This window comes from Trachinotus anak, unplaced genomic scaffold (assembly GCF_046630095.1).
Source record: "Trachinotus anak isolate AG129_WGS33_773 ecotype Australia unplaced genomic scaffold, CSIRO_AGI_Tana_v1 ptg000024l, whole genome shotgun sequence".
In the NCBI taxonomy this organism is placed as follows: Eukaryota; Metazoa; Chordata; class Actinopteri; order Carangiformes; family Carangidae; genus Trachinotus; species Trachinotus anak.
This window is the reverse complement of record NW_027273875.1, coordinates 12,345,128-12,362,379: the sequence shown is the minus strand read 5'-3', so window position 1 is coordinate 12,362,379 and position 17,252 is coordinate 12,345,128. Positions and strand designations below refer to the sequence as shown.

General features: G+C 41.8%; 1 protein-coding gene across 3 annotated transcripts in view; it reads right to left on the bottom strand.

The window, feature by feature from the left end:
* spns2 (SPNS lysolipid transporter 2, sphingosine-1-phosphate) overlaps window positions 1-14,631 on the bottom strand; it is a 64,582-nt gene extending 49,951 nt beyond the window's left edge. The window contains exon 1 of one of the 3 annotated variants that reach the window (XM_071460443.1): window positions 14,231-14,631. In XM_071460443.1, the coding sequence (XP_071316544.1) occupies window positions 14,231-14,462 (232 nt within the window). In that variant the 5' untranslated portion in view covers window positions 14,463-14,631. Of the gene's footprint in view, window positions 1-7,535; window positions 7,557-14,230 lie in introns of those variants that run through there. The other 2 variants (XM_071460442.1, XM_071460444.1) reach the window with 2 other exon arrangements.
* Window positions 14,632-17,252: the final 2,621 nt, after the last annotated feature.

Sequence of the window (17,252 nt, the reverse complement as noted above, 5' to 3'; positions counted from 1 at the left end):
TCATTCTGGCCGGAGTGTGGCAGGCAGCGGTGAGCCGCTCTGCTGATGTGGCCAGATCCTTCCACTCCATTCCTGCAAAGGGGGTGATTCCTTTTCATATGTCACCCCCATCAGTATAAATAGTACAGGAAAGGAACGGGGGGGGGGGGGGCATAATGAGTTAGGAGAAAGTGTGTCTTTTCTGGTTGTTCTTGTAAACAATTTCTGGATTTGAGTGTGTGAGAAACAGTAAGAAGCAGTGCAGGGAGAGAGCGGCAGTGTACAGAGGCTGCAGAGTGGCTCAGACTGCAGCAAGGAGAAAGGTGACCACAAATATGCCCGACTGTGGCCGGCGGGCTCCTGACCGACTGCTCTCCTCCCTTGCAATGTGGCCACAGTGGGCGGGGGAGAGCTTTTTCCATTCCACTTCCTTTCCCTGCCACACAGAAAGGAAACGTGCTGCAGATGTCTGGGAAACAGTGTAAAGAGCTGCTTGCAGAGCCCCTGCAAGAGGTGGATTCCCCAATAAAATCAGCAAGAGGTGAGGAGTGTGACTGTGCGCTAGAAAGTTCAACTCCTGCCTCTCTGTTGGTAGCAAGTCAAAGTCACTACCTCACCCTACAACACTTGTACTTTGCACTGTGTGAGGAATATAGTCAGATGCTACTGATGAGCTTGGAGGCTTCTGTGTGGGAGCAAGAAAAAAACGTTATCCATCTGAGAGTGAGTCTTGTTGATTAAAGACACCCTATGAGGGTTTTTGAGCACTTTGTATTTACCAGTTTGTCCCTGTTTTGTTTGTATTGGACATGTGCACAAGGACACACATACTGTACATGATTACAGATTTATATTCTGCTGTTGGTTTCTATTCTACTGCTCAACAGTATGAGGCTGGCAAGCAGACATGAATGTAAACAATCAGCTTTGCAGATGTTTAATGAGGAAGAGAATTTACTCAACATTCGTTTACAAGAAAAACTCGGCAGGGCATGACGAAACGCAGCTCCTGTCCCTAGTCTACATGATATGGAGAGTATACATCAGGGTTAGACTGCTTATTGAGGACACTGCACTTTTTTTGTCCTTTGTTCATTTATTAATTATCATTGATTCTTCATTTAGATTCATAAAAGAGTTTAGGTTTATCTTGTAAAGCTGTGTCCAGACTGACTTTAATGCTACATCAAAAAAGTAGCATCCATTGTGTTGACACATTTCTGATTCAAAGAGCTCTGGCAAGAAAAAAAAGCTAAATACTGAATAAAAATACACATTCATAGTAGATGAATAGTAACATGAATAGTTTAAATCTACAGTTTATCCTCCAACCATTGAAAATGAAGATACAATTATTATGTACTGTAACTGGCTTTAAAATGAAGCTAAAAAAACTACTCTTTTTTCCACTCTGTTCATTTAATCTTTAATCATGCATTTTAATTAGATATTATCTGTTTTTTAACACAGTATTTTTACACTGTTCTTTTACTGTTTTATTATTATGCCTTTCACTTCTATTTTCATGCTTCTTTAATTTCTGTTGAGAACATTGAATGACCTCAGGGTGATAATGTGCTATACAAATAAATGCCTTGTGTTGGATTTGTTATTCTGTTCTGTCACTATTACTGTCAGGGTCACTGCAGCTTGGGCACACATTAAAAAAGTGGGTCCATACAAAAAGTGCAAGTTAGACTTGTGCTTTTAGTTCATGTTTCTTTTCTTTTTTTCGCTGACTCTGATGTGTGGATGCCGTATCAAGGGTCCATTAAACAGTTTCAGTTTCATAAATGTTATCTTGCAGAACTTTTGACTGTAGCAAGATCAAAACTGATTGTGAAACGCAGCTATTCAAAGAAGAATTCAGACCTTCCTATGTGCTATAAAAAGTAGGTTCAAACAAAAAGTGTAAGTAAAACTTTATGTTTCTCTTTTTATTTTGCTGTTTCCATTATAAGGCCATTGTTTACTGCCATCACTACAGCCATATCATACACCTCAATGAATAAATTTGTATCAGAGCTCCGGCCAGTGTGTGGGGATGAATATTGTATTGTCCACTTTGACATTTGAGACAGCTTTCAAGTCTTACCACTTTGATTAAAAGTTGTTTTTTTTCACTTAATTTTGTTTCACTAATCAAAAGCTTGAATTCAGCTCAAGGGCCGCGGTGCATTAGTCCCAGCCATAACGTGCTAAATATTTGATGGCATTGGAAAGGATGCATAGCGAAGCACCGAGGGAGCAGACTAAACCTATAGCTCATCAATATTACATCCAGGTGGTAGCCCACTTGTTCGTATGCGATAATGCATTAGATGTATTGGAAAGAGATGCAGTGAGGCGAAGCAGAGGTATTTGAGATGAGATGAGACTGTTACTGCCAGGGGATCTCCGTGAGCTGCACTCGTTCACACCAGCGTCTCTCAGGAATACTGAACAGCAGTTGAACTCAACCTTGAATGTGGACCTGGAGGAGCGCTATTTATGTGGAATTTTGAAAAGGATCCACGTTAACCAGAGAAAATCTGAGCCTCAGAGAGAGACTCAAATAGTGTATATAGAGAAGTGCTACAGACATTGTCCCTTTCATAAACCCACAAAAAATGGCCTGAGGTTTACATTCAGTTTGGCTGAGTCTTATATCTAAAAATAATCCCAGGAAACAGCCTTAAACCATAAAAAAGAACTATCCAGAATGGTGCCTATTTACAATAAATACTAACACATATGGTTCCCGAAATACGTGCTTGAAAGCAGTATTTAGAAGCAGGGTGAAATAATGAGCTCTCAAGTTTGCAGACAGTTAGCATGTTAACCAGAGGGCCAAACACCAGCAGTCTCACAGACACTGATGCTGCTGCAATTAGAAACAACAGAGCTCTGAGCTAAATGCTAATGTCAGCGTGGTAACATGCTCACAGTGACAATGCTGATATTTAGCAGACAGTGTTTACAATGAAAACTATCTTAGTTAGCATATTAGCGTGCTAATATTTGCTACTTAGCACAAATTTAGGACATGAATGTCTGCAAAATTTCATCGCCTCACCTCTTGCTGGTAGCATGGCACACACACACAGCATACACACCCATACACCCACAATGCCCTGCTCCTTTATGAAAATGTTTGGTTATGTAAACATAAGGACAGAAGGCAGGTAAGAGTTCACTTACATTACTGTTTGCGTGTGTGTGTGTGTGTGTGTGCGTGCATGTGTGTGTGCGGGAATATTTGTGAGTATGTGTGTACATACGCAAACAGCAAACACACAGTAATCCCAGTGCTTTTTACATAACAGTGTGGAGGATTAAAGTCATTATGTAGTGATTTTTAATGAGATTTCATTTCTCCTCTCTGACTGCCTCCTCTGGTCTCTGTAGTTTTATGACAGTGAAAGGAAATCCACTACGGGGGGTTTTGAAACTTTTGAAACCCCTTAGCTTCATAATTATCGTAAACTGTATGTGCAGTCAAGACAAGCTTTGTTACATGAGTTTGCTTAATGACGCACATTTACACAAGGCATTTTTAATTACTGAAAGATAAAGGAGAATTCTCTAAAATGCTGCTCTTATGTATATACTCAGTTATATACTTGATACTTTATCCACTTTGAAATAAAATAACCTATAAATCTCAGTGCTCTCTGCCTGACACCTGACTCATCTATTTCATCTGACTTCCCCTTGATTCAGCTGCAGTGTGAGCTATGAGGCATAATGATAAGGTGTCCACAGGCTATCAAACTGACTGTCTACACCTCAGTGCTTTCTTGCATAAAGAGAGGGTGCAACATGACCCCAAGCCATGGTAAAAAAAAGAGAAGCTTTTTATTTTCAGCTCAATTTAGCAACAAAGATCTACAGCATAGATCTTCTCTGTATAATCACAGTGTTTAGGCTCCATAAACTGAAGAATTCAGGTCCCATATGGCTAATATCTATGGCACTGTTGTTTTTTTTTTTGGTTCATCAAAACAAATCTGGGTGAAAATTATTTTTAAAAATACATAATTAAGGTATAAATGATTAGGTATATTAATATTATAATTGTAAGTATAAAATGAGAGCAAAACAATAAACACTGACTCTTGCAGATACTCTCCTTCAATAGCCTAGCTAATGGGGTGTATCTGTCACTCCATTATAACTGGGTATATACTGTGTGTCTACTGCACTGCCTATAACCCAACATCCACTTTACAGCTGTAATGACTCCCTGGTGTTTATAAATGTATAAATATGAATTTCAAACATGTTTTTTTTCCCCCTCCTTCTTCCTGAATTCTTATCTGAGCTGCAGCCAATCAGACATATAAACACATTTTTATTCAGATACTGTCAAGGTGACCTCTCTACAGCTGTGCACATACTGCCCGTGATATATAAAAAAAAACATATCAATGCCACTCCCACACTGTGTCTTCATTTGAGTCACAATTTCCAACACAGTTTCATCCCAGTTATGGGGATGGAGTTTAAGGCTGTGGGGTTCATCTTTCATTGTCTCATGAATTAGATATGCATCTCATTACTTCCTCTGCTATTTCATCAAACACTCTGCGAAAACCAAATTTTGTCTTTTTGCACAAACTTATAGAGAATGACCTCAGGAGCCATTTTGAATCTTTTGTGAGTCTCAAAGGGAAATTTAAGAAGATTAAAACTGTGTGACCCCATTTCCAAAACTGAACTCTGTAACTTCTCAGCCCAACAAGTCCTCCAACCCAAACAACCGTATAGGGTCATTTGTCATTACCCATAGATCCATTGGAGCATACAAGTGGCAGGCATACCAGACCTTTGTTGCCATGGTAACAATAAGAACATGCGGTTAAGCTTATGGAACGGTCATGGTTTGGTTCGGCTTAGGCACAAAAACTACTTGGTCAGGTTTAGGAAAAGAACATAGTTTGGGTTTAATCATGCACTTCCTTAAGGTTAGAGGACCTTTGTTGTCATGGTTACAATAATAATAACGCAGCTATGGTTGTGGAATGGTCATGAATAAAAGAAATAATGGGATACGAACAGTGCCTGAGCCATCCCTTCATCCCAGCCTCCTCCTAATGTGGACTTTGTTGTACATTATACGTTATCTCACTTCCTCCTTTCCTCCCGTCATAATTACTAAGGTCACCTAACAATAAAACTTAACTGTGGGTCGTAATAAGACGACTTAGGAGATAATTTTTTACAGGACAGTCAGTCAGATTTCTCAGTCATCAGGTGACTGTGAGGTGAGTTTGAGTTCTTTGCACGGGAACACACTGAGGCACCCTCCACATACCAGGCCTGTTTCATTAAGACCTGCCCACATACCTACAGCATCGTACACAGCCTCAGGGCTTCCACACTTATCAGTCAGTCTTTGAACTATACAGAAACATGCATGAACTCTGCTTTGTTGTGCTGCCCAGATACAACCATCAACAACCTGAATGGCAGCATGGGCGACTGCAGGCGGCTGCAGCCTTAAACATCAATGAACAAAAGTAGCATACCATTTTATGCCACAACTACCACTTTCAATTCAGCCAAATTGTATAATGCTACATGGTCAGTGTTATAAATACATAAGATCAAAATGAGAGCTTTTTGAAGTGGTGTGGTGACAGGCTGCCTGCAGAGTTCAGTAAACATTATGGTGCTGAGGAATCAAAAGAATGCTGTTATAATCCACCACTCAATCATTCTGGTGTACAAGAAACACCTAAACTGCACCTGTTATTATCTCATGATCTCATTTTCCCACAGTAGAGAAACAAAAAACACAAATACAAAAGTTTACTTACTGAATTACTGAATTTCAATTAGATTAGACTGAAAGATAATGTGATGCTGCCAGACTGCAGCCCAACATGAAATTTAATAGCTGAGTATACATCCATGTGTGCATATGTGTTGTCCCTTCGACAGCACTGACGTCTTGGAAAGTAAAAAATCAATGACACATTCTCATAGGAATTCAATCCTAAGTGTGAACCTTTTACAGCAGGAAAGCACACTAGGGCTGTTTGTGTATGTGGTGTATGTATGTGTGTTTGTTTCTACCTCTAGCCCAGGGTATAACAGAAAGATCCACATCTTTGACAGGGGTCAGGGCTCTAATTCAACCCCAGCTCTTCCCACAAACACAGTAATGCGTACACCAAACACTGTAATGAAAATCCAGCTGCAATCTCATCCAGATCTGACAACATGACAGATATCCTCAAATGAAATAAAAAAAAAGAAAAAAAAAAGGGGTGGAGAAACACGCACAAACACACACAAGACTTGGTGGGATTGGTGGATATAAAACATTACATAATCCTTCTGCCAGGCTCCTCTATTTACTCTATCAGATGTAAATGGGGGGAAAGATTACATTTCTCTCAAAAAGGAAGGCTTTTCAAATATAGGACTGCTGTAAATAAGCACTCTAAATATTATTTTGGCATCTGTGGGAGCTTCCAGGAGCTGAGAGCTAATATTACTGTGAGCTGCAGGTCTGCTTTCACAACAGCTGGGTGTAACTTGTGCTGCAAGCAGGTCAATATTAGATTCCAATCCTCTCAAGAACAACTTGTTAATGTGTCAGAGAAAAATCCAATTTCAGCACGTCCCAGGACGGTACGGTTTCATCACTTGTAACGAATTCTTTGCTGCTGCTGTGTTGATCAATATTCAGAGTCTGTGTGTGTTTCACAAGGATACGAAATAGATTGGGTTTTTCTTCAATTTCCATTTCTTCCTCGCATGTGTCAGTGATCTCAGCCAAAGCACTGGGCTCAGGGGAGCATTTGAATATGACCTTCACAACACAAAAAATTTCACTTGTTTGTGTTGCTTTGTGTTTTTCTCTCTCTGTTTTTTTTTTTAATTTCTCTTGGTGTGTGTGTTGAAATGGATGTGAATGTCACAGAGTGTTTGGGGTGGCTGGAGGAAAGGGAAATTTACAGAGTAGTCTGAGCAGTGAAAAGGTCATCTGACTAAAAGAAATAAAAAAGGTCTATGTATTTTTGATTGTTTTGCTCTGAAAATATTGTTTTCTCAGTGTTGTCATAGAATAACGTATTTTTACTTTCCTTGTTTCCAACATTTCCTTGTTAAAATTTGCTGTGATAATCATACGTAAAGCAGGGAGTGAGGAAATTTTTTGCTATCACATATTTTCAAGCAGGGATGAACCGCTATTTGACAGTGTGTCAAACATAGCAAAACGCTCAACACATCTTTTATCTCTCCTCCTTCCTTCCTGCAATCTTGTCGAAGAGACAAATTTGAGCTTTTTCTTCAGGTAAACACTCCAATCTTCTCTGATAATGAGACAGGAAGGGAGTGGCACAGTTTTAACATTTAGGATGTGTGTTTGGATAGAGATTGGGAGAATCCCTGTGTTTCTGCTCATGACCAGACTGAACTTAGCAGATACTGTGTTTATCTCAGGGCTGTAATCCTAAAGCAAACTCTTTACATCACAGAAAACACCACTGTCACGTCCTTATGTCCATAAACACTCCTCTGATGACAAAGGGGAGGTCAGTGATTATCAGTCTACCACTCACCTCCACATCGAAGATCAACAGGCAGCTTGAGCAAGCACTGTTGTCTTTTACCGGTGAATTCATCAAGCAGCTGGAAGCTAAAAGATAAGAATGAGTTAAGAATTTAAATAAAATCAGAAAAGGTACTGTATGTTGAAACATCTGATATTGGTCTTGTTAAAAACATGGCACAAGGTTTTGTTCTAAATGGACTTGTGGCTGTGAGTTAGCACATTGCCACATTTTTCATCTTATATTTGTTACATTTTGGCAAAGTTGCACCATTAAAAGTTTGCTGAATTAGCTATTAGCAGTTCCTGTTTGCAATGTATCCATGGATGTACAGAAAGATATCACTGAATTATTTCTACATGAAAGTAAACTTAAAAATCTGATGATTCTCAAGCAAGTGCTGGAGTTATAAGAAGGATTTTTTTTGTGCTCTAAGCAGATTTATGGAGTTTATTCATTATAGACATCAGATGGGATGATATCCTTCTAAAGCGTAAATCCTGCTAAATCTAAAAATATCATGAATGTGTGTTCAGATTTGACTGACTTATGACTCCAAGAATGACGCAAATTTCAGCTACTGGGCTTTTGAAGTACCTCAGTTGCCTCCATGAGCTGTGTCACTGCTGCAGCTGCAACTTCTGACTGTGCTGGTGGGTGAGGCCAAATTGATGGGACAACCTAAGTGACTAACTTTTCCATTGTTTTTAGCACAGCAGGATGTACCTGTCCCTTTAACCTCACACTGTATCTTTGCCTCATGTCTCTCTCTCCACTTTTAACTCACTATTTGAAAACCTCTGGTCTATAGACTGAGTAAAAATACCCTCTCCAGAATGCAACACATGTAACGGCTTCATAGTTGTGATGAGTGATATAGGATGCAAGGTTGGGGTAATGCCAGAATAACAGCTGTGGGTGGGGGAAGAGTCAAAGAGTCACCCCAGAGTGACCAACAGCAGAGCCATGAAACAGTGCGTTCATAGCTGGAGGGTCACAGGGTGAAAGCTGCTGCGAGGGAAGTGCGTCTATTCCATGGTAAAATCTGGAGTAGCCACATGAAAGGGCCTGCACTGGCAGAGGAAGAAGCTCTGTCTAATTCCATCGGTTACTATTACAGACGTCGGCTAAATCAGAGCCTAAAGAACACACAGACTGTTTTCTCACAGCAGTGGGAATGGCACGCCACGATACAGACATAAAGAGATTAGTGGGATATCTGTGGGAAACCAGTCTGGAAAAGTCCACTTGGAAGGATGTCATGTAATTGTTATGGACTCCACTTTAACATCTGGTGAACAGTGTCAATATTTTGCTGTCAACAGTGTTTTTGGAAAATGCTGAAATAGTAGTAAAAAAAAATGTTTAAAAATGTGCTGAAGTGATGATGCTGTCTTTCAAAGGGACGTGGATTCATATTCTACAGTGCAATTTGTCTAATTCAAAACAGCTCGACATCAGATGGAAAAAGCACGGCAAGAAAGAGGCAGCAACCCTATAAAGTAAATTACTGGAGGCCCCTCCGTCTTTTTAATGCCTCTGCTGTTGTTCAGGGACCTTTAATGTGAACGCTATAAAACAAGAGAGGGTGAAACTACCAGCAGCTAAACCCCAAAGCAACTGGAGCACAGGCCAACACAGCCCCTCATACAGTTTAGCAGTGAGAAGACACTGACTGTGTGTCTAACCCTGACATGTTCTGCTGCAGCACTTCATGTTACTGAGAAGATCTGCTGTGGTGAGTTCCTAGCAGAAGTGACTCTACACTTGAACTCCTACACACCGATACCCTTATCCACTTTCGTAATTGTGATTTTTTTTTTTCTAAATCTCCCCAACAGACACCTACGCTGTCTTCACTTCTCTGTGGAACTGAAAGTGGTACGCAGTCTTCCAACCCAGAAACAGCTCTTTAGGATGTGACAGCCAATGGGGAAACGTGAGAACAACAGAAAATGAGTGAAGGTTTTCCACTGTCATTGCTTTAAGGGGAAATGCTAATGCAGATAATGCCTCAGGTCTATGTGGACAGTAATAATGAGAACCCACAAAGGAACTGCACAAAGCTGACATGAATTAATCTGCATAGCCTGTCAGACTGGATGGATTGCTACATCTTTATGACTGGGTAACAAAGAGCTTGCCTTAAGAGGATTATTACCGAACAGTCATCTGTGTCTATAAGCAAGGTGCCAAAAGTTCACATGCAAGGGTCTCGCACTTGTCCAATGGGATGTGACCCTGTTTTGGGGTATTCCTGGAATGACAGCTTGACTGAGACAACTCATCTTGAAGAAGCGTTAATCTGCGGCTCCCCAGCATTTCTGCTCAGCACAGATTAGGCTGCAGTCAGCACCCCACAAGTTGTGCCTTTGCTGGCTGAGAAGGGGGTTACTCTGGGTGCACACAGGGGGGTGGCTGGAGCTAACACAGATCAGGAATTACTTACTTACAAAGCAAATAACTTTAAGTGCTGAGTGTCTGCCTCACATATCCTCATATTCCCTGAAAAACACTTAATCCCCTCTATATGATAAGCTGGCGAGGAGCTTGGACTGTCTGCTGTGGGACTACAGAGGCACCAACACCGGGATTTAAGGTTTGAGAGCCACCTCAAATTAAATTAGATGCAGCGGCCCTCTAAATCTCAGGGCTCTTATGCACTCTAAAAAGCAAATGGAATATAAGTGGCTGTGGGTTAAACAGCTGCTTCCAAAGGCCAGACACAAGTCACCCAGCCAGAGCATCGTAACTCATCCAGCTGCACTGTCCTCCACTCCAATCTCGTATGGTCGGATCTCCATCTCATTTCCCTGCATGCTGCTACTGCAGTGAGACAGTGAGTGATCGACCTTATGGGGACATCCTCGAACGTCTCCCAATTGTTGCTTTGTTTGCATCAAAAGCAGTCAAAAACAACAGGCTTCTGAAAGAGCACTCTACATCAGGTCTGAACAGCTGAGCATCAAGTCCAATTCACTGCTGACTGCTGTTATTCACACTCTCCATCTCTTCAGCAGCTTAATAGTAGTGGTTCCCTCTGTGCCTGTTAACACTTGGATTTGGCTCATACGTGTCTCTGACAAAAACCAGATCATTGTCTGCCAGCTTCACAACACAGAAATATGGAAACTGCAGAAACTGCTTGTTTGATGATCCCTAGTTGAACACACCGCATCACATCAGTGAAACAGATAGTGAAAAATGCATTTTAAAAGAGGTGGAAAGAGTAGTTTAGGGGATGGAAACATTAAAATGTTCAGGTCAGTGTCATTCACTTTTTCTGCTTTGTGATTCAAATGAACCAATATTGTGTTTATTTGTCCCTCGTCCTATGGAGCCACGCTGAGATCTAAAACATGCCTCTCTATACGCAGCAGCTCAAGTCTCATACAATTATTTTGTTTTGAAGCTGTTGCTCCTCACAAAGCGCTGGGATTAAATATTCAAGTCTTGTATAAAACATATTGGCAGTAAATCTATCAAACCCAGAACAAAACAACCTACCATAAAAAAACACATTGTGATTTCTCTCTTCTTCTGTGGTTTTTGCCATCATCTTGGAGAAGTCAAGTGTTGGAACCATAAAGAGAAGTTTGTATGGGCTGTTTTATTTGTTTATGTGTGTGTGGCTTCACCTCTGCCATGAGGGATTAGCAGAAAGATCCAAGTCCATGACACTGCTGATGTGCGTTGCTGGGTGCAATTTTCCCATCATTGTTGTGGAGCAGAATAGCCCCGGTGTCAGGAGTGGTCACCCTCTGTCTCTGTGACAATGCTTTAGTGATCCGCACACACTACAGTAATGGCTGTTGGTACAAAGACCTTTTGACGTCTGTGTGGGGAACAGCATCGCTCAGGCTCGGCGCCGCCTGCATTCTGCGTCCACTTCCCTCTGACTGCCTTCCACTGCAGCAGCCAGCCCCTCCCCTCACAACTCCCCTCTCTCATTCAGCCCCTCTTGAAATGGTGGGCCAGAGTCTTTTCTAATACGTGTGTGTGCTTTCTGTGGGTGTGCGCTCATGCTTGCTTAATTGACATAAAGATCTATGAGTACCTGCTACTGAAGGGGTTTGAATGAGAAGCAGAAAGCAGCGTGGATAGAAGAGGAGAGACAGAGAGAGGTTGGTACATAAGGAGGAGGGAGGTGGCGATGCAAAGTAGATGAATTTCAGTTACAACAATCTAATAAGCTCAGAAATTGCATCAGGAAACGACAACATTTAAACCAAATTTTAACTAATCACTAATATCCACTATGATATCTAATCCAACAGCACATTATTGATATTCATATATCATACAGCTCTGGAGCAGAATACACACACTTGGAGTAGACACCGTGTGCTTCCAACACAGATGCTGCTGCTTCCAGCTCCTAATTACTGCTGCAATGTAGCTCACGCAGCAGGAGAGGAGAGACCAGCTTAAAGAGAGATAGGATGGCAGATCAGCTCATACTGTATGTATTAGTTATGTTGGATGCGCACGGTTGCCGGTCCTCATTCTATGTGACCGTCTGACGCACATGCTGCCCATGCATAATGCAAAAGAGTCCAGTAGCGTTCAGGTGGCAAGAAAGGGAAGGGAAAAGACCCCCACCCTCTGCACCACATGCACTGAGCGCAGCCTCTCCCCACGAGGGTTAGCCCGGGCTGCTGCACCAACCACCCCCCTCCTCCTCCTCCTCCTCCTCCTCCTGCCTCAAACCCATCATCCTGCACTTTCCTCCTTCTCCCTGTTCCCACTTTCACCTCAGCTCACTTCAGACACTCTTCTCCTCCTGTCACAGCACAGCAGGCGCATGGACGTCCGGCAAAGTTAACGGCTTTGCGAAGGATTTTCTCCCTTGCTGTTCGTAGGTATTGTACAGAGCAGAGGCAGATCACAGAGGCAGGATCGTGATGGAGAGGACAGGGGAGAATAGAATTGTTTTTGAGCCCCCTTAATGAGGGGTTTCCTCTGATCAAAGCACGAGGAGGTGTACACAGACAGGAGTACAAATCACTGCTTTAGAGGGAGACTGACTCAGTCATGATTGAGGATGAGGATGTGGCTTTTATCTGCTGTGACTGAGTGGTGCTTGATGATGCTAAGATTAGATATGCCACTGTACATCAACACATTCTTGGTGTGGCTGTAGGTCGAGCAGCTAAAGCCTTCCTCACTGTAATGATCTTTCATGGCTTCCTTCCTGTGTGGCTTGACTCCTTAAAGTTGACAGACTGGACTGAAGCCTTCAGGACGATGAGCCACAGGCATGTGGCTACTTCAGTCTACACATTGTTCTGTTTGTATTAGCCACTCCTTTCTGCCAGGGGCTACAGAGGGAAATGACACCCTTTTTTTCTGTTTTATGAGTTTTAGAAATATTAATGTCAGATAATGATGTAATAAATATTGGGTGATGAAAATCCGTAGGATTTTCCATGTAGACTTCTGTTGTGTCACCACACCATGTAGATAAGTCAGTGAGTGTATCAATAGAAACTCACACTTTAACCAGGAAACCATGTCTTTGTACAGAGGAGTCTCTCGCCATGAACACACTTCCCTGCATTCTCCATGCTGCAGCAATATTTTTAACCCATTCACTGCCACAGTCCAATGTCCATTGATGATCCCAAAATCCACTTACTAAATATTGGTAAAACTAAGATCAGAATAAAATGTCAACCTGGTCTAATTTAACTAATCTTTTATTTGCAATTACACATTTATTAATTGTAAAAAGATGTTATATAATTCTTGCTTTAAAATGAATCCATAACAATCAACAATCAAAAATCGAGAAGGACCTTACTGATGCCCACACAGGAGCATGGTGTGAGACTAAAAACTGAACTAATTTCATAACAATTTTTATCATTTGAATCAACTTTACAATATATAAGAAGAATGCATTTTGCTCCTCAAAATATACCCTTCATCTTTATCTCCTGACTTTTGTTTTAACCTCTATAATTATTAATCTGAGCCACAATCAGTTGATGTATCAGATCCATAACCAGGCTCAAACAAACGCTCTTTCCACATTTTAAATGACCCCAACACTAACATCTGCACACTGTGTTCAGTTTTAATAAGACACGATCCGGGTCTCAGCTACAGTGAGGAAATGCGGACCCCTGAGCAGGATTAAGACCACATGGCCTCATCGCAGCATCACAGCGAGCTGCCGCCCGGAGCACAGGCGAGGAGGCGCTGGACTGAGCCGCTCTCTCTCAGCGAGGATCTAATGACTGACTCCCTCTATCTCTATCTCTGAGACATCACACACACACGCACACACATACGGTGAGTGAAAGCATGCAGTCAGCTTCACGGATGGAGAGTTGATCGCTCTAATTGATCTATCAGCAATCATCTACCAGCCGCGGGTAAAAACCATTACTGTCAAGCATTTTCTTGAGTGATAGCCGGGACGTGTGAGCCATCTGTTTGATTGAATCACAGTACGCACACATGCAACCATGAAAACATCTAAGAGCCTTGTGGTTTAGCGGATTGTCCACTGCGCCTGGGCAAGCCCATTGTTCCGCCCGTCTCAGCTCAGCTGAGGTGAGCTGCTCCACAACACTGAAGCAGCTCACAGGCAGTTAGTGCATCAAAAATCACTCCAGCCAAGAAAGACAGCTGCGCTCAGATAAATGAGAAATATTCCCATATAGCTCTAAGAGAAAGAGAGAAATCAGATCTCTTACCGGCCACAGTGTATCTATCCATGTAATTCAGGACGTTCCCAAAACTGAGGATCCCGGCGGCAGCAGCCGGCGAGCGGCATCTGAGCAGCGCGGCTCGGAATTTCTGCCCGGGTTTGCACGGGTGGAGGTCCGGGTTGGATTTCAGTCCGGGACTCATGCTGCCCGAAAGCGTGCGCACCTCATCCGAACTGCTGCAGCCTTCAATCTCGCATCCATCGCTCTCCACACACATTTTCTGGCACGAAAGATCCAGCGCAGAGAGAGAGAGAGAAGGGAGAGGAAAACAGTTGAACAAGGAGCGGACTCAGCGATGGTCTGTGATTTCAGGTTAATTCAGTCGCGGTGAAACTGTCTCAGGTCTTGAGGCGCAGGAGCCGCTCTTCTCTTGAACATATTTCTCTGTGAGTGTGAGGTGACGGACGGGCTGAGCGCTCCTTAGTTTTTTTTCTTCTTCTAAGGACCAAGCGCTACAGTGCAGGGGTGTGTGTGTGTGTGTGTGTGTGTGTGTGTGTGTGTGTGTGTGTGCGCCCTGGCCGTGACTCCTCCCCTGAAGCACGCAGCGAATGATGGAGCCGCACCTGACACCAAGCCGCAGATACCGGGGATTGCAACCGGAGAGCTGTCAGAAAAACCAGCGTTATGTCTAAGGAGCTGACAGTGGTGGGAAATAGGTGGGTGGGTGGGTGTGACTTTATTCTTCTGTGTATTCATTTGGTAATTTATTTTGTTCATTTTCGTATATTATATTTTTAAGGGAGGAATGGCTGCTGACTGAGAAACATTGTTATTATTAGTACTGAATAACCAAAGGCAAATAGAAGTAGGTCACTAAAGTGTGTTGCACACATTTAGAGATGAGAGGAAGCTACTGAATTGCCCCTGGTGTGCTCTTATTTTTAGCAGAGGGTCCTAAAGACATCTCTTATTTATTTGTGTATATTTTTCCTCTCCATAAATCTGAAATGTCAAGTTTGATTGATTTAGTGTATATCCCCACACCCTGTAATACTGACAGCCGAGGCTTTTAAACAGGTTCTAATCAAAGACACCATGCTTTCAACTTTTTCATTAAAGTTAATTAAAGTAATTTACTGAGATGTTGCATCATGAGAAACAGCTACACTGTGGAACCTAATGTGAAGCAGAATTAAACTTAAAGTCAAAGACCTGTCAGTGCAGAGATGCCTTCAGGTGTTAGCTACAGAAACAGGCGGGTCAGGTGTGCTGGGCATGACTCAGTAGATAACATAACAAATTACTGAACAAAGGAAATTGCTTTTGTGAATGAATTTCTCTGCTCTGGTGAGAGGGAATTTCTTGTCAAAGTGCGTGGGAATAAATTTTAAAACCAAATTTCACTTCAACAAAGCAGCACTGGTTCCCACCACAAACACTGATCTCTGACAGAAGAGCATTTGACATTCAGCACTTAGAGTCAAACATGATTGAAGTTATAAAGTGCACAATAAACAGAACAGAAACAACTACAGCATTCACGCTTAAGGCAGTGATCACTTGTATAATTTAGACAAGCAAATTAGAATTTGTCAACTCCTTTTTTAAAAGTTCTCACTACAAGCAGAAAGAAGAATGAGAGTTTCAGTGGAGTCATTATTGTACATCCTAAACTCCCACTGAGGGGTGTGGGGGCAGGAGTCATCAAATATCATCACATATCATCAGACATATCAGCTGAAAATGTGGAAATGATTCATTCTGAATAATTAAGCAGTGTAATGACTGAAATAGTAATAAAACATTTTACTGTAACACGAGAGGAATCCATAAATAATTCAAGATGCAAAAACCTTTTGTATTTATGTGTTCATAATTACAGTATTATCATCCTATACTGTATAACTGCATGTTGATATTTTAGTTCATTATTGCCTGTGGTGAAAATTAAGGAAATCCCCACATAATAATATAACATAATAACTTAGAAGTACGATATCAAACCTTCTGTGGTTTGCAGTATCCGTGGAGATGTGCTAAGCATGTCAGCAAATAGCTGCTGGGGAATTCCTACTATGGCTCTGAGTCCACCACAAAGACTGACTTCACAATGGGACAAGGTCATTTTAGAGAATACGACCTATAACTAGTACATTATAACTACATCTCAGGGCAAATGTCAATCACCTGTCTAAACCTGAGCTTCTTGTCAATCTCAATCTCCTGGTCGTCTCCTGAGTTTCCTGCACTGCACACATCTGGGAGATGTTTACACAGAGGACAACAGCAGTAGTTATTTTTCACTCAGACCCATAAACCACTGATTTTTTCACTCTGACCCAGTTCTGACTGAGTTGTGCACCAAATGATTCTTGCTGAAAAATGAAAAAAAATAAATTGAACAAAGTAAATGTGTTTTCTGTGAGCCACCAAATTGAGCATTTATAAGTCACTTGTAAACTTGTAAACCATTTTCTGCAAAAGAGCTTCATCGTAACGAGCTGTCTAAGGCACCACAGTCAGTGGAGAATAAAGCTGGAGGAATCCTACTGTTGGACACTGTGGCTTTCCCAGTGGTTAGAGAATAAACCCAGGGGAAAAAAATAATCTGGTTGGGTTAAGAAAAGATGAACACAAAGCAACAGGCAGAGCCAGTTTCAGCAGCCACCACTGTCCCCAACGTCATTACAGTCTCCAGCAGGAAGACATAGAAAGCCTTAAGTATCTGCAGGGACTTTGTTCTTGGCTGGTCTCATATAAAATTTTACTATGACTCCCTTTATTAATGCTGCTGGGAAACAGCTGGATTTTTTTTTTAATTCATTACAACAAAGGCTCAGATGCCACTGAATCAGGTGACACTGTCACCTGATTCAGTGGCATCACATTGTTGTCTTCTTACTGTAAAAAAAATGCTCTCAAGCATCCTCACCTCAATAATTATTTTCAGTGCTATCACATTTCATGAGACACTTCTGAAACAAGTGATGATGGCGATGGCGGCACCAGAGTTGAGAGATGACGGAGTGCAAAGAGAAGGAAAATGACCTGTTTCTGAATGGCTTCT